This window comes from Cervus elaphus, chromosome 8 (assembly GCF_910594005.1).
Source record: "Cervus elaphus chromosome 8, mCerEla1.1, whole genome shotgun sequence".
Lineage (NCBI taxonomy): Eukaryota > Metazoa > Chordata > Mammalia > Artiodactyla > Cervidae > Cervus > Cervus elaphus.
In genome coordinates, this window is record NC_057822.1 from 14,330,024 (window position 1) to 14,355,503 (window position 25,480).

The 25,480-nt window shown below is 42.7% G+C and overlaps 1 protein-coding gene across 1 annotated transcript in view; it reads left to right on the plus strand.

Moving 5' to 3' along the window:
* The first annotated feature begins 3,778 nt into the window (after positions 1 to 3,778).
* Positions 3,779 to 25,480, plus strand: part of HDAC1 (histone deacetylase 1) — a 32,683-nt gene continuing 10,981 nt past the window's right edge. The window contains exons 1-3 of the mRNA XM_043909607.1: positions 3,779 to 3,935; positions 11,715 to 11,827; positions 24,142 to 24,259. Of these exons, the coding sequence (XP_043765542.1) occupies positions 3,887 to 3,935; positions 11,715 to 11,827; positions 24,142 to 24,259 (280 nt within the window). The 5' untranslated portion in view covers positions 3,779 to 3,886. The remainder of the gene's footprint in view (positions 3,936 to 11,714; positions 11,828 to 24,141; positions 24,260 to 25,480) is intronic.

Sequence of the window (25,480 nt, forward strand, 5' to 3'; positions counted from 1 at the left end):
CTACTGATTCAAGAGCTATATGTTCTGATTCACCTTTAAGGTGTTTTTAAACATTGAGTTAATCCACTCACTTAACAAATATTTATTGAACATTTACTGTGCACTAGGCAGTGGATAAGATCTCTGGGGAGCTTACAGGGAAGATAGACAGTAAGCATCACAAAAAAATAAATGGTATGGTATGCTGCAAGATGATAGTGGTAAGGGGAAAATAGAACAAGGAAAGAGGGATTAAGAATGTCATATTTGGGGGAGATTTGTAGTTTTAAAGAGGGTGGACTAGGAAGGTCTCATCGAGAAGGTGAATTTTGAGCAAAGATTTGAAGGAGGTGAAGGAGTAAGTGGTATAGGGGAGGAGCACTCAGGCAGAGGGAACAGCCTGAGGCAGAAACTTGAGACACAAAGGGCAAGCTCTGAGACATAAAGGCTGCCTGAGGGAGGAGGGTAGATCCTATGGGGCCTGGGCCTGTGGCTTCTGCAGGAGCCATTTTGAGACTCACATTTTAAAAGGATGGCTCTTACTGCTGTCTTAAAAACAGACTGAGAGCCTTCCCTGATGGTCCAGTGGAAGACTCCATGCTTCCACTGCAGGGGGCATGGGTTTGATTGCTCTTCCGGGAATTAAGATCTTGCATGCCAAGGCACAGCCAAAAAGTAAACGTGTGCTGGGTGCTAAGCCCCTGCATTTGTGTCCAGCTCTTGCGACTCGTGGACCGTAGCCTATCTACAGGGGTTCTCCAGGCAAGGATACTGGAGTGGGTTGCCATTTTCTTCTCCAGGGTATCTTCCCGACCCAGGGATCAAACTTGAGTCTCTTATGTCTCCTGGATTGTCAGGCGGGTTCTTTAATTAAATTAAGTAGGGCTTCTCTGGTGGCTCCATGGTAAAGAAGCTGCCGCCAGTGTAGGAGACATGGGTTCCATCCTTGATCTGGGGAGATTCTACATGGTGCAGAGCAACAAAGCCTGTGCACCATAACTACCGAACCTGTGCTCTAGAGCCTGGGAGCCGCAACTGAAGGCTCTGTGCCTTAGAGCCCATACTCCGAAACCAGAGAAGCCATTGCAATGAGAAGCCGAAGCACAGCACCAAGACAGTAGCCTCCGCTCGCCAAAATTAGAGAAAAACCTGCCCAGCAGTGAGGACCCAACACAACCAAAAAAAAAAAAAAAATTTATAAAAAAAATTAATCAAAAAAAAGAAAAGAAGATAGACTGAGTTAGCAGCCAGTTTATAAAACTGGGGCAGTTTGGCATAAAACTCCAGATTTCTGTCTTCTCTTGAGAAAACAGCAAGATTTGGCTCCTTTGGGTTTACCTGGCCTCATGGAGCTGAGTAATGGCCACCGCCTTTAGGTGGGGCATGAGCTCTGCCTTTCACACCCTATTGCTCTCAGATTATGAACCTAAGTGTTCGTGGCTAATTTTTTTTTTTTTGTGGCTATTTATCATCATGCTTATGCTATGGTTTTTATAATAAAGAGGCAAATGAAAATTTTTGCACACTGTATTTCTATTACAAAGTGTGAAAATTAAAGATGCCTGAAGATGGCAGTGTGTTTGAAGAAAGATGGGAGGACATATTTCTTTATGAAAGTAAAAAAAGAATCCAATTTTAAAAATAAGCAAAGTACCTGACTCAAACCAATATAACTATAATATAAATCCACTCATTTATACCACCTTCCTGACCTCTGTAGGCATCTGAGTTTGTGATTCCTGTTCTGCATTTTATAAAATGCTGCCACACCCATGACCTCATCTGATCCCACCCTCCTCCTTTTTTGGACATGGCTGCAGCCACAGAGTTGATGAACTTTGTTTTCTTACACTCCATTTTACTAAGCGGGAAATGGGGACACAGAAATCTTCCTGGCTGGGAAGCACCAACACAACTGGCGATAGGGTTTATTTCTTGGTCCTTTGCTGTTTCTACAATAGAAGCGCCCAACACCACCACCTAAAGGTTAGACAAAGCACCTAAGCCAACCCTCCGACCGGACCCCTGGACACACATCTACCCTCACCCCATATAAGGAACAAGCTTCACCCCCCACCCCCGGACGGTGGCGGGGGGCGGCGGCGGGGGGGCGGGGTGGAAGCTAGCAAGCAAGCAAGGAAGCCTGTTGTTTGTTCTTGCTCCCTGATGCTGCCGGCTGCTGCCCTAGGGGCCCCAATAAAGCCTTGCCTGAAAAAAAAAAAAGTGCCCAAACTTAGATCTCCTGTTACTTTTAGAATTAAAAGCTCAAATGCAGTTCCCATGTGAGGAATACAAGTGACCAGGCTGTCTTTAGACTAAGTCATGTCCGACTCTTTTGCGGCCCCTCCCCTCCACCAGCCTGCTCTTCTGTCCAGGAGACTTCCCAGGCAAGAATACTGGAATGTGTTGCCATTTCCTTCAGGGGAATCTTCCCGACCCAGGAATTGAATTTGTGTCTCCTGCACTGGCAGGCAGCTTCTACTGTAAAGAGGCATAAAAATGTATCTTATTGACTGTAGAACCATGAGTAACTTACTTGGCACACAGTAAACACGCACTAAATATTAATATTGTTGTAGTTGCCTCTTAAATACTCCACCACAGTGCTTTTCAGCCTTTAGCTTTCAATAATGATTAACTGATTGATCTAGTGCAGTGGTTCTCAAGGATAGGGTTGGGGGCACTTTTATACTCCCTCCAATCCTCTCCTCCTTGCCCTGGAGACATTTTGCCATGAATAAGTACAATTTTTGTTGTCACAGCTGCAGGGGGCTGGGGCAGTGCTACTGGCATCTAAGAGTAGTGGCCAAAGTGAAAATGTTAGTCACTCAGTTGTGTCCCACTCTTTGGGACCCCATGGACTGTAGCCCGCCAGGCTCCTCGGTCCATGGAATTCTCCAGTATCCTTATGCTGGAGTGGGCAGCCATTCCTTTCTCCAGGGACTCTTCTCCACTCAGGGACTGGACCTGTGTCTCCAGCATTGTAGGCAGATTCTTTATCGTGTGAACCACTAGGGAAGCCCAGGATGCTGCTAAAAAACCTACAGTGCACAGGATGGTCCCCCACAACATATTTGGATATTATCCAAAATATTAATAGCTTCAGTATCTTTAGAAACTCTGGTATAAGCGACAGTTTCCTCCCCTCTAAAGGCATTCCTTAGCCCTCCTGGGTGACTGCATCAGGGAGGCAGGCTTTGGAGTAAGAAAGGCTGGGTTCTGTGCTTCCGGAGTCGAGTAAGCTTTTAAAAAAATCTGTGGTTGAAAACCGAACGTAATTATTGTGTGACTCTGAGGAAGTCACAAAGTTCTCAACTTCATTATCCTTGTCTGTAAAATGGGGATAAGGCCCCAATACAAGGCCGCCAATAGGAACAACAGAGATGACTGAGATAATGTCGGTAAAGCTATGGCACAGTCCTTCGTCTACAGCAGTTTCCTGTCGTTTGTCAATTTATTTCTCCTCCTCCAAACTTAGCTGAGTGACCTTGAGCAAGTCACTTTCCATCGTAGGCCTCTGTCAAATGACAAAGTTGGCCTCTGATCTCCAAGCAATCTCCCAAAGCGGAATCGGACACCCAAGTTAGCAGGCCCACTTTCTTCCCCCGGGACGAATGGTACGGTCCCGGGGCAGCCCCACCCCCCCCTGTCGCGGACCTTGGTACAGGCCCAGGGGGCCCTCGGAGGCCTCGCCGGGCTGCCCTTGCCCCCCGCCGAGTTCCGGGCCGTCCCAGCGCCGTTGATTGGCTGGAGTGGTGCCCGGGCTGCGCGGCTATAGGTGAGCCCGGGCGAGGATGGGCGGAGCGCGCTGGAGGCCCGCCCCCTCCCCGCTGGGTCGGACGCTGAGCGGAGCCACCGGCGGGAGGGCGGACGGACCGACTGACGGGAGGGACGGGAGGCGAGCAAGATGGCGCAGACTCAGGGCACCAAGAGGAAAGTCTGTTACTATTACGACGGTGAGCACAGTCCTCGCGCCGGGGGCGGGGCCTGGCCCGAGCCGGGCGGGATCCGGGAGAGGGAGCCGAGGAGATCCGAGGGGGGAGGCTGAGGCGTTTGGGAAAGGCTGAGGGAGGAGGCTGAGAGAAGGAGGCTGAGGCTGAGAGGAGGTCGAGGCTGAGGGCAGAGGCTGGAAAAGGTTGGGGTTGAGAGAGGAGGCTAAGAGGAAAGGAGGTGGAGCTTGAGGGAGAAGGCTGAGGGGAAGGGGGTCGAGGCTTAGAGGGGAGGCGGGGTGGGGTGGGGGGGCTCCGAGGTCAGGAGGGTCGCCTGGGGAAGCCTGAGGTCACCTTGGTGGGGAATTCTGAAGTCTGATGTGGAGTTTGCGGCGGTCTCCTAGAGGGGAGGCTGAGTCCGAGGCAGGAGGCAGAATCTGGTGAAGATTGCCGGGTTACATGTTCTGCTGAGAATCCTAAGATCTCTCACTGCCCCTTTCCTTCCTCATCTCTTCTGGTGAGAGGCCTGCAGGGCTCAGCACCTAGAGGTCACCAACTCCCCTCCCCCTGTCTCCCAGCGGGCCCTGCGGTTGCTGCTGGGAAATGGGACTCCTGGGATTGGAAGAAGAAGGATGCAACTTGTTAAAACAAACTTTTTCGTTGGACAGAAATCTGTGGAGCAGCAGCTTCTTCTGCTGTAGGTATCGTTTAGGGGCTGAGGCCAGGGGATGGTCTTGCCACCTTCCTCTCACTCAGTCTGGAGGAGCGTATAGACCATGACAGAAAAATTGCTCTACACTATCAGGTTGAGAGGAATGATAGCTCAGAGTTTGCTGGGAGCACAGAGAAGTATCTGCCCAGACTGAGAAGTCAGGCAAGGAGGTGCCATCTCAATTAGGACCTGAAGAGCAGGAGTTATTAACTAGGTCCAGGAAGGACAAAGATAACAACAAGTTGAGAGGTAAGAGAGAGGCGAGCACCTTTGAAAAATGCCCGGATGTACAATATGGTAGAGGCATAAATTTGATGGCACAGTGTTAGAAGGTGTAGAGCAAGGGTGAGAAAAAGGTTGCAAGTGATGAGGCTGGAGAAGTAAATGGGGGCCAGATCATGAAAGGCTGGGCACACCACCCTTAGAAAGTTGGATTATATTCACTGGTGAATCATTGAAGTCTTATGCAGGTTAGTGACATCATCAGATTTATTGTACCTTAGAACTATCACTCTGGAACAGAAGTTAAATGCATGAATGGAGAAGTAAGGAAAAAGGCAAGAATCCCAATTATCTGGTTTGGGCAGTTTCATGCTGAATGTAGAAGGCTATTTCAGTTGATAATATTGGGTGTTTTTATTTTTATTTATTGATTCTTTGGGGGGTTTTGTTTTTTTAAAGAAACATTTGTTGAGATGTCTGGGGGATATCCCAAGTAGAGGTGTCCAGTAGGCAGTGGCCATTCAGGTCTGCAGTTGAGAAGACAAATGAGAAGATAGAAATTTTTGATGATTGTCAGCATACATATATTCAGCTGATAATTTTAGTTACAGAAGAGGATACAGTCACCCTTGTATCCCATATAAGAAGTTGTATAGGGTAAAAAGAGAAGAGGGTCCAGGGTGGGATTCTAAGGAAGTGGGCTGAGAAAAAGTCTAGTGTTCTTCATGCTCTGTACTCCCGGGTATGTAGGGTACATTTGTACATTAGTCACTGTGTATTGGAATTGCCCATTTACTTATTCATACTTCTTACAGAAAGTGAACTCCTTAGGGAAAAGGGTCATGTTTTGTTCTACCTTTGTATACTCAGCCCCTCAAACAGTGCCTAGCTCATAGGAGATTCTCAAAAAACACTGTTCATAGAGTGAATAAAGATACAGAGGGAATGGCTTGAGATGTAAGTGAACCAGAAAGTGTTGGGTTACAGTAGCCAAAAGAGGGAGGGAGTGGCCAAGTGTTGGCAAGAACTGTTTCCTGTGCAGGATTTAGAACTGAAGTTAAATTGCTGTAGACTGAAGGGATGAGTGAAGAGGAGGCATTAGATTGAACTTTTTTTTAAAAGGGAACTGTTTTTTGGGTCATAACACTCTGTGTGTAGAGTCTTTGTTCCCAAACCAGGGATTGAACCTGTGCCCCCTGCAGTGGAAGCACGGAGTCTTAACCACTGGACCACCAGCGAAATCCCAAAAAGGAAGCTTGTTGAGACAGAGAGAGGGTTGTTGATAAAGAGGAGATGTAGTGGCTGAGAGTTAGTATGTGCAAATTGTTATGGAAAATAGGGAGAGGTTGAAGATACTGGAGAGAGGGGCTAATAATGATGGAGGTCCCTGAGGAGAGATCGGGTAAGAAGGAAACCAGAGCACACGTAGGGACACCTGTCTTTTAAGAGGAAGTTCCTTTGGGATGAGAGGGTAAGTGGCAAGAAAAAACGTGTTTGAAGGAGAGAAGATGGAAAGGAGAGGGGGCTTTCAGGATGAAGTAAGCAAATATTCCTTTTCCTGAGAGTGGGGGAGGGCAGTTGGGTAGAGTAGGAATCTTTTTTTTTTTTTTTTTTAATTTATTTCTTTGGCTGTGTAGGGTCTTGCTTGCAGCACATGGGCTCTTTTGTTGCTCCTCATAGTACATGGACTTCCTTGCCCTGGGGCATGTAGGATCTTACTTCCCCAACCAGGGACTGAACCCACATCCTCTGCATTGCAAGGCAGATTCTTAACCACTGGGCCACCAGGGAAGTCCTAGAGTAGGAATCTTGAAGAGAGATAGCTGTTATGAAAGAGGGAGCAGGAAAAAAACATTTGAAGGATTGCTGGGCAGTGGTGAGGGCCCATTTGAAGCTGGAGTCTGTGACTTCATAGCTTTATCAGTTTGCACAGTTTTGTGATCTCCACATTCTCAGTTTAAAAAGAGAAAAAGTGGAAAGACCTCCATCTCTAGAGAAGGGTGATCTCTTCCTTTCTGAGAAACTACTTGTGAGTTTCTCAGTGAGGTCACTAGTTTGGGACTGAAATTTGGCTCTGCTGCTCAAAAACTTTGAACTATTGGACAAGTCATTTTACCTTTCCAAGCCTCAGGCCTCTCCCCTGCAAAATGGAGAAACTATGAGAACAGTGCAGAAAGTCCTTTTTAATAAAGTTTTAAAAAGTTTAAAACAGCTGGACTGGTTCCAGGACCCCAGCACAGATATCAAAAGGATGTTCAGGTTCCTTACATAAAATGACACAGTACAGTAGGCCTTCCTTAGCCAGGGTTAGTGGATGGGGAGGGCCAATTCTTATCTACAAGGGTTATTTTTTTTAAGTCTCTCAGCAACCTGATTAAAAACTGTTAAAGACAGGATAGCATGTTTGGGCCCCGCCCTCAGGTACTCAGCTTTCTAGATAAGTTATCTCAGTCCCCCAAGTCTAAACCTTGGCTGGATTCTGGCTTGATAGGCAGGGGAGTTGCTAGGGATCAAGACCTATACCAGAGACATGGGTCAGCAGGAATCCAATTTATATAACATAGCAATGACCTTGTGACTCCTGACAGCCCACAAATTGGGTCTGCATCTTGAAGACTTGGACTTACCTGGTGGCTTAGATGGTAAAGAATCTGCCTGCCATGCAGGAGACTCAGGTTCCATCCTTGGGTCAGGAAGATCCCCTGGAGAAGGGACTGGCTACCCACTCCAGTATTCCTGCTTGGAGAATTCCATGGACAGAGGAACCTGGCGGGCTGTGGTTCATGGGGTCAAAAAGAGTGGGACAAAAAAAAAAAGAAAAAGAGTGGGACACAACTGAGCCACTGACGCTTTCACTTTCTGGAAGTCTCAGCCAGTGCCTTGAGAACCTGTTCTACCCACCCCCGTGGCTGGTAAGGTTGTCTGAGGAGCCCTGGGAACAAACTTCTCTGACTGCCTTCCCTCCTACTGTATCTCAAATTCTGTCTCTATGGGACTGTTGAATGCCACTACATGCTGTGCTAGCTTGTGACTGTCTGAGAACACAGGCCTCGCTAAAATGAAAAGAGGATGAACACTAGGTGTTCATTAGGTGAACACTAAGGAAATCTAAATAAAGTATGGACTTTTAATAAATAATTATCAATATTGCTTCATTAATTGTAACAGATACTTTCTATTTCACTAATGTAAAATGTTAATAGAGGAAATAGTATAGTATCTAAGAACTCTGTACTTCTTTGCAACTTTTCTGTAAACCTAAAATTGTTTTAAAGAATAAGGTTTATTTAAAAAGAGAGAGGGACTTCCCTGGTGGTCCAGTGAGTGGGATTCTGCACTCCCAAGGCAGGGGCCTGAGTTCAATCCCTGGTGGGGAAACTAGATCCCACATGCCGAAACTGAAGATCCAGTGCTGCAGTAAAGATCTAGGCTCCTGGGTGCCGAAACTAAGAAGACCTGGTGCAGGCAAATAAATATTTTAAAAAACAGAAAGAAAAGGATGAGATCCTAAATATCCAACTGTTGAGAAGTTTCCTATTATCACAGGCCATGTCTGTGCTAAAGAGAATTGAAGTACAGCTTGGATGCTGTTGGTGGCATTCCCCACAGTGCATTGCTCCCTGGAATGAAGCCTATTTCTGGCACTACTAAATCATTGATTAAGAGGTTGGGACCCTTTGTTTCACTGGTAATGAAAGATCTGCCTTATTCTAGTGAACTTCCAAGGAGAGAACTTTGGGTGTGCAATTCACGTGATTTTGAAATATTTTTCCAGGAACTTTCTACCAGGTAGACTACAGAGCCCTTTAGGTTAATTGCAAACTGAAGTAGGTACCTGGGAAACCTGATAAAGTTTTGTTTTGTTTTGTTTTCTTAATTTTGAAAATTTTGACCACCCCACTTGGGCATGTCTCAGTTCCCCAACTAGGGATCAAATTCTTGTCTCCTGCATTGGAAGCCCAGAGGCTTAACCACTGGATCACCAGGGAAGTCCTGCTGATAACAATTTTTAACATCCTGGATTTGGAGTTAGAAGGGTTGACTCTCAGATCATTCGTTAGCTCTGAGATTTTGAGCAGGCACATAACTTCTCTGAGTCTCAGTTCATTTCCTTGAATCTTTATTCAGCCTGTGTAATGTACAGGGCATATTTGTCCTTGCCTTCAAAGAGCAGTCTTGGGGACTTCCCTGGTGGTCCAGTGGCTAAGGCTCCATGCTCCCAATGCAGGGGGCCCAGGGTTCGATCCCTGGTCAGGGAAGTAGATCCCACATGCTGCAACTAAGACCCAACACAGTCAAAGAAATAAACAAAAACAAATATTAAAAAAAAAAAAAAAAGAGCAGTCTTGTAGATATAAAACAGGTATGTAAATAATTGACATACAAAATTAAGTGCCATATATAAATTGTATGCAGAGGAAAAGACCATTTATTCTGATTAGGACTATGCCTGGAGCTTTAGCTGAGCTTTGTAGTGTGAGGAGGATGCTCAGAGAAGCAATGACTTTCCAGGTCAAAGGAACAGTCTGAACAAAGGATACTTTGGTATAAGGTGAATGCATTCAAGAAGCTGACAATAATCTAGTGTGTTCATAGCAGAGACTGGCAGTTAACTCAGTTCAGTTCAGTCACATCCAACTCATTATGACCCCATGGACTTCACTGTAGCATGCCAGGCTTCCCTGTCCATCACCAACTCCCGGAGCTTGCTCAAACTTGTGTCTGTTGAGTCGGTGATGCCATCCAACCATCTCATCCTCTGTCGTCCCCTTCTCCTCCTGCCTTCAGTCTTTCTCAGCATCAGGATCTTTTCCAGTGAGTCAGTTCTTCACATCAGGTGGCCAAAGTATTGGAGTTTCAGCTTCAGCATCAGTCCTTCCAATGAATATTCAGGACTGATTTCCTTTAGGATGGACTGGTTGGATCTCCTTGCAGTCCAAGGGACTCAAGAATCTTCTCCAACACTGCAGTTCAAAAGCATCGATTCTTTGGCGCTCAGCTTTCTTTATAGTCCAACTCTCATGTCCATACGTGACTACTGGAAAAACCATAACTTTGACTAGATGGACCTTTGTTGGCAGAGTAATGTCTCTGCTTTTTAATATGCTGTCTAGGTTGGTCATAAAACTTTTCTTCCAAGAGATTGGCAGACTTTCTGTAAAGGGCCAGATAGTAAATATTTTAGAGTTTGTGTGCTTGGGAGGGCTTCCTAAGTGGCACTAGTGGTAAAGAACCCACCTGCCAGTGCAGGAGACATAAGAGATGTGGGTTCGATCCCTGGGACGGGAGGATCCCCTGGAGAAAGAGTTGGCAACCCACTCCAGTGTTCTTGCATGGAGAATCCCATGGACAGAGGAGCCTGGCAGGCTACAGTCCATGGGATCACAAAGGAGTCAAACGTGACCAAAGTGACTTAGCATGCATGTGCCATATGAGTGGGTCTCTATAGTAACTATTTAGCTACTCAACTCTGCCATTATAATGTAAAAGTAGTCATAGATAGTAAAACTTATGGGCATTGTTGTATTCCAATAACATCTTATTTAGAAAAATCAAACAGCCAGTTGTATTTAACCCAAGTGCCATAATTTGCTTGCTAACGTCTAGAACAGAATGTGTGTGTGTATGTGTATGTGGTGTGTGTGTGTTGGGGTAGGGTGGTGGTGGTAAGAAGTTGGAAAAATAGATTAAGAAAGTCCTATTGAAGTTGCTCGTTATTCTTTATCCTATAGAGAATGGGGAACCATTAAGGATTTTTGAGTAGGGTAGTGATGTTATCAAAGCTGTATATTAGGAAAATAACTAGTATGGCAGATAGTTTGAACTGACAACAGAGGGCCCGGCGGAAGGTTATTGCTGTGGATAAATCAGGAGATGGTGAGTTTATGCGGCTTCCCTGGGGGCTCTGCCAGAATCCTTGCCAGAATGCTATGGACAGAGGAGCCTGGCAGGCTACAGTCCATGGGGTCGCAAGAGTCGGACACGACTTAGTGACTAAATAACCAACCCACCTGGTGGCTCAGTGGTAAAGAATCTGCCTGCCAGTACAGGAGACATGGGTTCAGTCCCTGATTTGGGAAGATCCCACAAGCCTCGGAGCAACTTAAGCCGATGTGCCACAATCATTGAGACTGTGCTCTGTAGAGCCGGGGAACCACAACTGCTGAGCCCACATGCTGCATGCCCTAGAGCCCATGGTTCACAACAGAAGGCACTGCAGTGAGAAGCCTGAGCACCATAGCTAGAGAGTAGCCCCCATTCTCTTCAACTAGGGAAAAGCCTGAGCAGCAGTGAAGACCAGCACAGCCAAACAGAAAAAAAAAATTAATGGATAAGATAATTTAAAACGATGATGAGTTTAGTCTATAATCTATAAAATGGGAATAATACTCCCTGTCTTAACTATTTTCCAGGGTTTTTGTGAGAATCCAGTAAGAAAGTGATTGTGAAAGTACTTTGACACCATAAAGTGTTATGATGTGCAAGAGGTGAACTGTGACTTACAGTAATTCTGAGTAGTGATGATTATTTTTTCTGTTGTGGGAGTGAATTCCTTGGAGATAGTGAGGTGAGTCACCTCACTGGCCGATGTTCCCCAATAGCTTTGGACTGACCCCCCTTACACTGTTCAGTGCCTTTGGGTTCCAAGGGAAAAAACTGGGCTAGACAGACATCCTTAAGTGCTCATCTCACCATGGTCCCCTGCTTTTTTTTTTCCTTTTGGAGTTACCCTTCCTTGAGGTGGGAGAGAATCTTGGAGCCTAGAATGAACCAGACAGAATTTGCCTAGAAATTTGTTGTAAAGATCTGTGGGTTCTCCTGGGAGTGTGTGTCTGACTGTGTCACTGAAGCTGTCACTCTTTCTTCTTCAGGGGATGTTGGAAATTACTATTATGGACAAGGCCACCCAATGAAGCCTCACCGAATCCGCATGACTCACAATTTACTCCTTAACTATGGTCTCTACCGGAAGATGGAAATCTATGTGAGTTACTGGGAGCTTCACCCCTCCCTAGCCTCTTCGGCTCTGGTTCCCCATATATCATTCGTTATCTCATTTTTTTTCAATTACTCATTTATGAAATGTGTTGAGTGACTGTTACGTGGCAGACATTGTAAATGATAGAGATTCTTTGTTTTTTAAGGTGCTCACTCTAGTGCTAGTGAACAACATTTACACAAATTGTACTACAGTGTGTAAGGGCAACAATTAAAAAAATGTGTAAGATTCAGAGATACTGAGGGGGAACGTGGAAGGGAGCCTTGGAATGTTTCCTAGAAGTGATAGCTAAGCAATGTTTTAAAGATTAAATAGAAATTAGCCTGGAGTCCAGGAGGGGACTAGCATTCCAGGCTGAGGGAAGAACATACACAAAAAGGCAGGCAGAAAGGTAGGAACAATATGATGTGTTTAGGGAAATATAAGTAGTTTAGTGTGCAGGTATTGCTGCAGTATGAAGTTGACAAGTGTGAGAGAGGGGAGCTAGAGCTGGAGAGGTCAGCAAGAATTGGATGTGCTATATTAAGATATTTTGCTGGGCCAGGGTAAAAAAATCCAGTCCCTAAAAACTAAGTGATTGGAACTGTGTTGAACTCTAGTTACTAGAGAGTATGGACTTTCTAGCCATTTGGCCCGGCTCCAGCTGCTGTCTTTTGCCACATCTTCCAATTTTCCCTGATGGCTCAGCGGGTAAAGAATCTGCTTGCAATGCAGGAGATACAGGAGACGTGGATTCCATCCCTGGGTTGGAAAGATCCCCTGGAGGAGGAAAATGGCAACCCACTCCAGTATTCTTGACTGAAAAATCCCATGGGCAGAGGAGCCTGGTGATCTGTAGCCCAAAGGGTCACTAAGAGTCAGACACGACTGAGTGACCAGGCGCATAGCAGTTTTTAAAGAGAAGTCAGAACTCTGGGTTATTACATAGACTCTCCAAGGTGTAAAATGTTGGCCCAAGTTTGTTTGTTTGAAACATGTAGGAACAAAAGCACATGAACATATCTGTGGGCCAAATTTGGTCCAAAGTTTCCCAATTTGAATTTTCTGGAGGCTGTAAAAAAAAAGTATTTATTCAAAACATTTTGTTTATTTGTTTGGCTGTGCCTGGTCTTAGCTGTGGCACACAGCATCTTCCATCTTCATTGTGGTGTGCTGGATCTTTAGTTGCAGCATTCAGGATCTTACTTGTGGCATGCAGGATCTATTCCCCTAACCCAGGGAACTGAACCCAGGCCCACTACATTGGGAATGTGAACTTTTAGTCACTGGATCACTAGGGAAGTCTCAAGTGAAGTATTTTAAACGAGAAATAGGAACAGGCATGCGTTTTAGAATCAGGGAGGCTAAGTTAGGAGGCTGTTGCAAGAGTCCAAATGAGAAAATAAGGAGGGGCTGGGGGCCTGTGTTGCCTTATGGTTAGAGTATAAGGGTTGTTGAAGTCTGTGCTGACAGCTTAAGTAACCTAGCAGCAGCAGCATCCTTCCCCACCATTCCAGAGACTGAAAGGAGATGAATCTTCTGTCTGAGGCGGCCGTGTCATGTCTCTGGAGCCACTGGAGGCAGCTGGGGAAGCAAGAAGGGAAGGTAGACAGAGGAGCAGATGGAACTTGGAACCAGAGAGCATTTTCAGGTGTGAAGGGCATCTGGGAATGAAAAACATAAAAGATAGCAGAGGTTTTCAGGGACTCTAGGGAACAGACTAGCATTTAGATTAAGAGAGGGTGAATGTGGAATAGTAAGCACCAGGGCTTTGCGGGGCTGCCTGTTGCACATCTCAGCCACGCTGACCTGGCCTCAGTGTACCTCCTTCCCTGCCACTCGTCCCTCATTTCAGCCAGATCAGATCTGCCTCTTTCCACCCCATTCTGATGGGGAGGATTATTTACTCCACCTACTCATGTCTTTCTCATTTTCAAGAGTTGATTTAAGCATTATTTCTTTTTTTCATTCAACAGATTTTTGTTGAGTACTTGTTATAACCCAGGGACTTTATTAACCTCCATGAGTGATACTGAGATATTGATAATAAAAAAAAAGATCATATCTTTAAGTGAGAGGAGAAATTAACTAACATTTATTGAAGATTGCTAGGTAGCAAGCCAGGGCTACTGTTATTTACTTAATCTTTATAGCAACCTTGATTTGAATCACTCTCCACTGTGCCTACCCTACACTCTATTTTTATTAAAGAAGAAAGCCCTTCCTAGCAACTTCCTAACAGATTTCCCTTTAAGTCTCATTGGGTCATTTGCCATACTTACACCATTCACCAGCAATTTGATCCTTGTGGCTGCGTATATCCAACCGTATTGAGATCTGTTAACGAGAGGGAAGGGAGAGAATAGCCCTTTGGGAAGTAACCAACCGTGGCTGTCATAGGAGATAATAATACCTTATTGGAGATTACTTCATCTGTGTGGTATTCATACTGTAAACTAAAGCAGAAGCCCAGTGTCATCTCTTTATGAAATCTCTAAGCCATGTTCTCTTTCATGTGATCTTTTTCCTTTTCTGGTTCTCTCTCTTTTTTTTTCTCCCTTAAAAATTTTTTTATTTTTTTTTATTTTATTTTATTTTTTTTTAATTTTTTTAAAAAATCTTTCGACCATACTGCATAGCTTGCAGGATCTTAGTTCTCCAACCAGGGATCCAACCTGTACGCTCTGCACTGGGAGCACAGTCTTACCACTGGACGACCAGGGAAGTCCCTGGCGCTATCTCTTTATTGAATATGAATCTTTAGTCCTCCTCTCTCAACAGTGTTTCTCTGCACTGATCTCTTCTTTCTTCTCCCTTCTCTGGGCTATGATCCTAGCCCTTTCCCAAAGGACAAATAGCCACACGATTTCACCCTCTTTGGTTCTTTTTCTACACATCTAATTAATCTCTCCCAGAATCTAAATCCTCACTTTTCGCCCAGGCACCTTCCTATTTACATAATTAAGAATCCTGCTCTCTTCCTTGCGTTGGATGCTGATTTTGTATATTCCCAGGCTTCTTACTCATCTCATCGCCTTCTGTTCCTTTTTTTAAATGTTTTTATAAAATATTGAGTAGATATGAAAGAATTTTTATAAAATATATGTAAAGTATAAAGAATCACATTATTATTAATAGCACCTTGTTTAAGAAAAGGAATATTTCCATGACTGTTAGAACTCCTGTCTGTCCTTCCCTGATTCTGTCTTCTTCTCCAGAGTTAACCTTTGCCCTGAATTTAAGATTTATTATTTACTTGCTTTTCTTTATAATTTTACCAGTATGTATCCTTAAATGATACATATTTTACTTTTACATGTTTGAATGTTACATAAATGGAGCCATACAGTATTTATTATGTGACTTGCCTTTTTTGCTCAGTATGTTCCTCAGTCATTCATGTTGATACGTGTAATATATTTATTTTCACTGTATTTCGAAAGACTATACCACAAGTTGTCTATTTTATTGATATTGGTGGGCATTTGGTTTGTTTCTAGTTTTGAGCTATTACAAACACTGCTGCTATGAACATTCTTTTTAAAATACTTATTATTTTTGGCTATACTGGATATTAGTTGCTGCGTGCAGGCTTTCTCTAGTTGCGGCAAGCAGGGTCACTCTTCTTTGTGGTGCATAAGCTTCTCATTGCAGTGGCTTCTCTTGCAGTGGAGCATGGGCTTTAGGTGTATGGGCTCAATAGTTGCGGCTCTCAGGCTCTACTGGGCTCACCAATTGTGGTGCATGGGCTTTGTTGCCCAGCAGCATATGGACTCTTCCTGGACCAGGGATCAAACTTGTGTCCCCTACATTGGCAGGCAGATTCCTAACCACTGGACCACCAGGTAAGTCCTGAACACTCTTGAGCATATCTCTTGGTGCGCATATGCTTGAGTTTCGCCCAGGTGGTGTGCTCGGAGGATATAGGCACACAGTCATCCTTACTGCTATTTGGCATGCAGATAATGCCAAGATGATATTTCTCTTGTTACTAGTGAGGTTGAGGATCTTTTTACAGGTTTCCCTACTGAAGTTCCTATTCAGGCCTTCTGCCCATTTTTCTTTTTGATTGTCTGGTTATTCTTGTGTTTCTGTTGTAATTGGCCCTTAGATACATAGAATCAGGTTAATTGTTATTCTTGGCTTATGAACTTCCAAAGAAGATTCATGCTTGGCCATCTTTTTTAAAAAATTTACTTCGGGGACTTCCCTGGTGGTCCACTGGCTAAGACTCCACACTCCCAATGCAGGGGCCCTGGGTTCGATCCCTAGTCAGGGAATTAGATCCCACATGCCACAACTAAGAGCCAGCACAGTCAATAAATATTTAAAAAAAAAAAATTTACTTCATTTATTCATTCACTTTACTTAAATATTTTAATAATGCAATGAACATCCATATTCCTGCAACCCAATCATCTTCTAAATTTTGTGATTATTATTCTTTTGCTTATCATATTCTTATTTTTCTTGTGTATATATGTGCCTAAACAATATTTGAATTTTTTAAAAAAGGTAGTGTACTATGTGTAGTTTTCTGGGACTTGCTTCTGTCTTACAATATATATAATTACTAAAATCTATACAACTAGTTGCATATAGCTATAATTCATTTTTCTCTGCTGAATAATATTTTTATCATTTCGGTATGTTGTAATTTATCCATTCTCCCATAATCTTAATTTGTGTCTCTGTTTTTTTAAATTAATGCATTGTTTTGGCTGTGCTGGGTTCTCATTGCTGCGTGTGGACTTCGGGCAGTTGCTGTGAGCAGGGGCTACTCTTCACTGTGGTGTATGGACTTGTCTTGTTGCAGAGCACAGGCTCTAGGTGCCCGGGCTTCACTAGTTGTGGCATAGGGGCTTAGTTGCCCCTCAGCATGTGGGGTCTTCCCAGGCCAGGGATTAAACCCATGTCCCCTGCGTTGGCAGGCAGACTCTCTACCACTGGACTACCAGGTAAGTCCTATATTTAGGTTTTTAATGTTAGGACCAGTTTTTCTGTGATACTCTTATACATGTCTCTAAGTGTATTAGTGCAAAATTTTCTTATGGCTCTTTATCCGGGGGCAGAATTTCTGGACTATAGGATTTGTGAATATTAAATACCAAGTTGTTTTTCAATGTGGTTGAATGAACTGGCAATATATAAGAGATACCTTGATTTACATCCTCTCTTATGCTTGAAATTAGACTTTAAATTTTGCCAATCAAATGGGTGAAAAAAAACCTATAATTATGGTCTTGATTTGGTTTTTGGGGCTGTACCACATGGCACGTGGGATCCTAGTTCCCCAGTTCCCTGACCAGGAATTGAACTTGTGTTCCCTGCATTGGAGGCATAGAATCTTAACCTTTGGACTGCTAGAAGTCCCAGTCTTGATTTGCATTTTGCTAGTGACCAGTAAAACTGTATGTTCTCTACTGTGAGATATCTTTACATTTCTTTTGCCCATTTTCCTCTTGGGTCATTTGGCTTTCTTTTTCTTACCAATTTATAGTAGTTTTACCTCTCTGTCTCTTTTTCATTTTTGGACCACGTGGCACGTGGGATCTTAGTTCCCCCACTAGGGATAACTTAAGCCCTATGAATTGGAAGTAGGGGATCTTAATCACTGCACCTTTTCTACCAGGAAAGTCCCCTATAGTAGTTTTTTGTTTTTTCAATGTATTTTGGTATATGTAGTTCATTGTCAGTGTACTGTTATAAATATTTTCTACTCTGGTTTTGCTTTTTCAATCTAATGTATCCTTAATAAACAGATTCTTAATTATAACATAGTCATATTTATTGTTTCTTTTAAAAGTACTTTTTATGTCTTAAGAAATGCTTCCCCCAAAAAAAAAAAAAGAAATGCTTCCCAACCCTTAAGACATTCTCTTATGTTAATTTTTTAAAAATCTTTATAGGTTTGCCTTTCACATACAGACATTCACTTATCTAGAGTTGACATTTTAACATGGTTTGAAGTAAAGAAATCACTGAAATTTTACCCCCATATTGTCCAGCTATTGATTGAAAAGTCTGTTGTTTCCCCACTGAGCTAAGTGCCACCACTTTTATATCTGAAATGTCAATATTTATTAATTTATTCCACAAACACTCATTAAGCACCTACTTTGTGCCAGTTACTGTGTTGGAGTCTGTTTCTGGGCCCTCTGTTCTCTTGACTTTGCCTGTTTATTGCCCTGGCCAGGCTCCTCTGTCCATGGGATTTCCCAGGCAAGAATGCTGGAATGGGTAGCCATTGCCTTCTCCAGGATGCTGTTACTACAGTGGCTTAATTATAATAGCTTTTTATGAAGTCTTGATAACCAGTATTAAGTCCTCCCACTTTGTTACTCTTTTTTTTTAAAAAGTGACTTGCTGGGAATTCCCTGGTGGTCCAGTGGCTAAGACTCTGTGTGCTCCTGATACAGGGGGCCTGGGTTCGATCCCTGGTCAGGGAACTAGATCCCACATGCCACAACTAAGACTCTATTCAGCCAAATAAATAAAAATAAATGTTTTTTTAAAAAATAAATAAATAAAAGTGACTTGCTATTTGCTTTTTGTACTCTGAATAAATTTTAGATACCTGGGTTTGGTCAGATCCCTCAACCAAGTGGGAATGGCAACCCACTCCAGTATTCTTGCCTGGAGAATTCCTTGGACAGAAGAGCCAGGATTGCAAAGAGTCGGACACAACCGAGCAACTGACATTTCTCTTTCACTTGTCATAAATTTTAGAATTAACTCATCAATGTACAAAAAAAATCTCCTAGGATTTTGGTTGAAATTTCAGTGACTCTGTGCGTCAGTTTAGGGAGAAGTGATATCTTGAGAATATTAAGTTTTTGAATCCATGAACATTGTATATATCTCCATTTAATTTCGTCTTTTTAAATGTCTTATATAAAGATTTCCTTTAACTGCTTTATTGTGAAGTATTAACACAGAAAACTGCATAAAACAAATATGCAATTTAACAAATTGATGTAAACATTCACACGAACACCGGCTAGCTCAAGAAATAATAAAACATTGCTGCTACCTCAGAAACCTGCATGTGTCCCTTCCTGATTGTAGCCTCTTCTCTTCTCCCAGAGGTAACTTGAATTCTGACTTTTCTGTTAATTGCTCCCTTGCTGTTGGTCATAATTCAACTACCTGATTATCCATTTTTAAATAATATAGTTTAATTTTGCTGAATTTAATATAAATGGAATTACACAATATGTATTTTTTGTGTGTAGTTGTAGCTTGTTGATATTAATTACTGTATAGTAATTATCCATTTATCCATTCCACTGTTGAGGGGGAGTTGAGAATTTGGCTATCAATATAAAGTTTTATAATTTTCTCCATAAAGGTGATGTACCTCTTTTACTAGATTTTTTCCCCTTTACTTCATTTTTTAATGCTATCATAAACTGTATATCTTTTGAACTTTTTATTTATTTTTAGAATTTAACACATGACTTTTCCTTTTATTCATAAGTTCTGAGCATACATTTTGGTGTCACAAATTGAACCTTTTTTTTTTTTATTGTTTATTGGTCTATAGTAGCTCAGCTGGTAGAAAATCCACCTGCACTGCAGGAGACCCTGGTTCTGGGTTGATTCCTGGGTTGGGAAGAACCTCTGGAGAAGGGAGAGGTTGCCCACTCCCATATTCTTGGGCTTCCCTGGTGGCTCAGACTGTAAAGAATTCACCTGCAATGCAGGAGCCATGTGTTCAGTCCCTGGGTTGAAAAGATCCCCTGGAGAAGGGAATGGCAAGCTCCTTCAGTATTTTTGCCTGGAGAATTCCATGGATTGAGAAGCCTGGCAGGTTACAGTCCATGGGGTTGCAAAGAGTCAGACATGACTGAGTAACTTTCACTTCACTTCACATAAAAATTCAATCTTTTTTTTTCTGTTTAAATTATTATTAATTATTATTGTTTTGGCCACACCCCATAGAATGCAGGATCTTAGATCCCTGATACGGGATCTGACCTGTACCCCCTGCAGTGGAAATGCTGGAGTCCTAACCACTGGACTGCCAGGGTATTCTCAATGCTGTTCTTTTTTATCTAAACATATGTCCAAGGTCCCTGAGGATCTGATTCTGCTATTAGTTGTTTCTATGACTTCTTACCTCTGGTGCTTTGTTTTCTTGTGTGTTTTGTGATTTTTTTTTTTTTTTTTATATTTATTTATTTGGCTGCATTAGGTCTTTGTTGCAGCATTCAGAATCTTTTGTTTTGGCGCACAGACTCTCTAGTTGTGGCATGTGGGCTCAATGGTTGTGGCATGTGAGGTTAGTTGCTCCGTGGCATGTGGAGTATTAAGTCCCTAACCAGGGATTGAACCCGCATCCCCTGCATTTCAAGGGGGATTCTTAACCATTGGACTACCATGGAAGTCCTTTTTTGTGATTTTTGATTATGAGGTCATATTCCTTGAAACTTTGTGGCCTGGGATGAAGATGGATTCTTAGGCTGAGATTTGCTTTTACTTTGTAAAAGAGGCAGCTTTTGAGATTGGCTTCGGCCTTCAGAGGTATGGGATAGGGATGAATTTCAGTAGTAGAAAGGCTTAATCAGAGTCACTGGTGGGAAGCTCTGTAGGTCTTGTTGAGGAAGAGTTATTTTCTGGAGGATTATATTTATGAAAGAGGGTAGCGGGAGGATTAGATTGGAAAAGGAACCTTGTAAAATTCCTTGATTACTGTTGTTGTTCAGTCGCTCAGTCACGTCTGATTCTTGGTGACCCCATGGACTGCAGCATGCTACACCCTGTCCTTCAGCATCTCCTGGACCTTGCTGAAACTCATGCCCATTGAGCCAGTGATGCCATCCAACCATCTCGTCCTCTGTCATCCCCTTCTCCTCCTGTGCTAGACTTTAAAATTGAGTTTACAGTCCCCTTGATTACTATGCTAGACTTTAAAATCTTTTCTTTTGTCATTGAATGTTCTAGAAGAGGGCATTGACTTTTTAAAAGATTTTTATGACACCGTTATGGAAGATGGATTGGAAGAGGGTTAGACTGGATATAAATGGAACTGCTTAGGAGACCAAAAAATAATCCAAATGAGAGTTAATTTATTATGACAACAGATTTTTATTGAGCACTTGCACAAGCTGCATGGGGTCTTAGTTCCCCAACCAGGGATTGAACTTGGGTCATGGCAGTGAAAGCTTGGAATCCTAACCCCTAGGTCACCTGTGAACTCCTCCCCTGTCCTGTTTTCTTAGAATACATACAGACAGACCTGTTTGTGGCCTCCCAGAGTTAAATAAGCAGCACAATTTCTATACAGGTTGAATGTGATGACAAGGAAGTACAGGGTTCTCAGGAGAGCACTTCAGAGAGTTACTTAACTGAGACTCTGGGGGTCAAGGACAGCTTTCTGGGGAAATTAACTTTTCAATTGCAACCTAAAGGTTGCATAGAGGATGGGAAGAGGACAGTATTCTAGGCCATAGCAAGTGCAAAGGCCTAAAGGTGAAAGAGAATTTCCTTAAGAGAATTGCTAGTAAAGTTGTGCTCAGCAGATTGGTACAGTCGATTCATGAGAAAAATTCAGCCCCACAAACATTCTTGTTTAAATTACAAAGTATTTTTAAGAACTTTATGTTAGTATCCAACCTTTGAAATAAATGGAATTTAATCCAGAAGACCCTGGCATTTAAGCCCAGATTCCTTCACTAGTTTTTATTTATTTGTTTGTTTGAAGCACCAAGTTAGCTAAACTGCCTGGCTCTTACAAGTGCTTTGAATTTGGTGTTCCCTAGGCTAGAGCATAAAATATTTTAGGAGGATTCTAGAGAGGTGAGCAGGGACCCAATTATTTTGGTTTTTCAACCCAAACTAAAGAGTTTGAGCTTGATCTTGTGAATAATGAAGCCACTGAAGGGTTTTTAGAGGGGAGTGACGTGATTCAGTTTGAATTTTAGACAGATTACTCTGGCTGTACAATTGAGAATAGATTCACAATTATTAAGGTTAAGGGTGTGATACCAGTTAGAAGATTATTTCCACTATCCAAGCCAAAAATGTGTGACCTGGGGATGGAAGTGGACAGGCTTGACAGAGACATTGGCAGTAGTTTCAAGAGAAGTTGAATGTAGCAGATGAGGAGTCAAGGGTAATGCTCTGACTTGTCTGGAGCAACTTAGTGGATGGTGGGGAGAGTAGGAAACCTGGGAAAGAGGAGCATAGGAGAAATAAGGTGGTGGATGCAGTCTATATTATAGAGGCGGGGGGGGGGGAACCATTGTGGAGGTATAATGAAAGGGACTGGCAATGGATTGAAATGGAAGGCAAGAAGGACAGAGTTAAAGATGACACTTCACTAACAAATACAGCATAAGAGAAGTTCTGGAAGTTAAATTTGAACGCCTCTAGGCTCTTAACAAGTTGTTATGTCCAGTAGAATTTGAAGTGCCTGTGGGATTTGTGAGCGGAACTGGCTGGGAAGCTATTGGAATTGTGAATCTGAAGCTTAGAATATCAAGATGCAGTGAAAGTCTGGGCAGTCACCTATCTAGAAGGGATTGCCAAAGCAGGGCTTTGGCAACATTGTCAAGAGTGTAAAGGGCTTAGTATAGTGAAAACAACTTAGTATTTGGAACTAGTACTTGCTTTTTTCACTATGGGTTTTTTTGTTTTTCCAATAAAACAGTATCTGTCTTTTTCTAAGATTTATTTATTTATGTCTGAGCTTGGTCTTCCCTGCTGCTTGTGGGCTTTCTCTAGTTGAGGTGAGCAGGGACTACTCTTCATTGCAGTGCACAGGCTTCTCATTGTGGTGGCTTCTTATGTTGCTGAGCACAGCCCTAGGCTCGAAGGCTTCAGTAGCCGTGGAGCTCGAGCTTAATTGCTTTGTGGCATGTGGGATCTTCGTGGACCAGGGATCGAACCTGAGTCCTCTGCATTGGAAGCAGATTCTTAACTATTGGACCACCAGGGAAGCCCCTGTTTTTCATTCTTAATATTCCTCAATAAATGAGGATTAAATGAGAGTCAGATAGTACCTAGAGCCAGACCTCTGGGTTCTTATTCCAGCTTACTAGCTGTGTAACCTTGGGCAAATTATATTTAACCCCTCTCTGCTGTAGTTTCCTTACTGCAGAGTGAAAATAATAATAGTATGAACTTTAAAAGGTTGTCTCATACTGGATAGCATATAAAGTGCCTGAAACAGTGGCTGGCACAGAGTGAACAATTACTGTTAGCTGTATTGAAAATGCTTTATAAACTGTAAAAACATGGGTCATTAGAAAAGAGGGTTGTCTTTGAAGGAGACCCACCTTTAAGGGATGAGAGGAAGAGAACCTTTATTTTATTTATTTATTTTTTTTGAGAACCTTTATTTTTATTAAATTTTTTGGCTGCACCAACATAGCATGTGGAACTTCCCCAACCAGGGATTGAACCCATGCCCCCTGCAGTGGAAATTCAGAATCTTAACCGTTGGACCACCAGGGAAGTCTTTTTTTTTTTTTTTTTTAATAATTAAAAATTTCTTTGGGAGAATTTTTAAAAAGAGGACAGGCTGAATTAGAATCCTGGGATAACCAGGAAATTACTAAGTCAAAGAAGTTTTGTTTTTTTAAAGTATTTATTTATTTGGCCTCACCTGGGCCCAGTTTGCATTGTGGCAGGTAGGATCTTTAGTTCAGGCATGCGAACTCTTAGTTGCAGCATGTGGGATCTAGTTCCTCGACTGGGGATCGAACCTAGGCCCCATGTCTTGGGAACAGAGTCTTAGCCACTGGACCCCCAGGAAAGTCCCTCAAGGAAGTTTTTATGGGGAGGATGTGATCAGAATTATTGGTGTGATGATGATTTATAAAGGATTTGCCATCTATATCAGTCAGTACTAGTCATCCCTTCTTCTTGAACTCTTAGAGCCATTTGGTCCATAGTTGTATATTGTTATATTTAATATTGAAGTAATAATTTGTAAAACAATTTACAAGGAGGTTTAATAATCTCATCCACTTCTCACAGCTTTCTTGTGAAGTAGATGTTATCATCTCTATTTGGTAAATGAGGAAATTGAGGCCCAAGCAATAGACTTGCCACCACAGTTAAAAACTTAAAACAGTTTTTTAGATTTAAAAAATGGTAAAAGAAATAGACTTACCTAAGTGGTAGAGCTTGAGTTGCAGTCTAGGTTGTGAGATATTGAGTATCTTTTGATAATCTTGTTTGCTTAACTAGACTGTGAGTATCCTGAGGCCTGAATCTAATCAGTAATTTCTTTTTATCCTGTGTAGCTCACTGCTGAGTGAAGACTGGCCATGGTCAAGAATAACATGCTCTTTCTTCCCTCTGTCCTCTAGCGCCCTCACAAAGCCAATGCTGAGGAGATGACCAAGTACCACAGTGATGACTACATTAAATTCTTACGCTCCATTCGCCCAGATAACATGTCTGAGTACAGCAAGCAGATGCAGAGATGTAAGTGCATTCTCTTCCCTCTCTGCTTTCAAGCCCCCGTTAGGTCTCCCTTCTAGCTGGAGAGACTCACCTTCCCTTCACTTGTATCCCCCAGTCAGGTGACACCCTTCAGGTGACACCCCTGCTTCCTAAGGGTACTGCAGTGCTGCTTTTGTCTCAGACTGGCTTTGTTTCCTGATTGTAAGGAATAGAGACTGAGCATTGTCCAGTTAGGTTCTCAACACCATCCCCTCCAAACCATAATTGTAATGGAGAAAGCAGTGGTCTGGAAGAGGGAGACAGGCGATACAGGTCCCAGCTGTGACTCATAACTGACTGGGCAAGTCACTTCTTAGATTTTTCTTTTGTAAAGTGGACTGGATGGCATCCCATGCAGCTGTAACTGCTCTCACTATGTGAGTGTTAATTGAGAATTTAGCAGCTACTTAGGACAGACTCTAGATGATGTCATCTTTGAGTTGAGGTGATTCTGCCCCTGCCCCCTGGAACTTGAAACCAGAACAGGTCTCATTTCAGAAGCCACACTCAGCTTGTAGGAATTATGGTGATTGTTTTAGTTGTGGGGAAAAATATGTTCAGATTTGGGAAGAAACTATCATACGTGATTTCTCACTTGTGTTATTTTAGAAATTATCCTGTAGCACCTAAGATCTCATAATAAAACAGTGTAATGATATTGTCTAGAAGAAGTTTTGAGTAGTTTATGATAGTTTATTTTGGAATACCAGGAAATCTGTGACACTTCTCTTGTTACTACTGGCCACAAGGTAGTCTGATTCCTAAGGCAGAAATTTATTTGTTACAATAATTGTGCACTGCTAATGATTACAGAACTACAGAGACCTTTTTGGAAGCATTAAGCTTCTTTGCCACCCACAACTCCAGGACCAGCTGCCCCATCTAAGGTATTTACTGTCTAAATTGGCAGGGTCTTATTTCATTTCAGTCTGTCTCAAGGTGAGACAGATTCATTCCTTGCACTCGATGCCTTTAGGGGGTTCTGAAACTTATTTAGGCCAGTGATCAGGCTCTGCTCTCAGCAGAGAGGCTCTCATTAGTGAAGCAGCTTGGTATTGCAGCAAAAGAATGAGCTCTGATGTCTTAGTTTGAAATCTGTAGCTCTGCCACTTAGCTATGTGTTCTTGAGGAAGTCCACTAGCCTCTTTGAGCCTTGTTTTCTCCTCTTTAAAAGGAAGACGGTAGTGCCTATTTTATAATGGG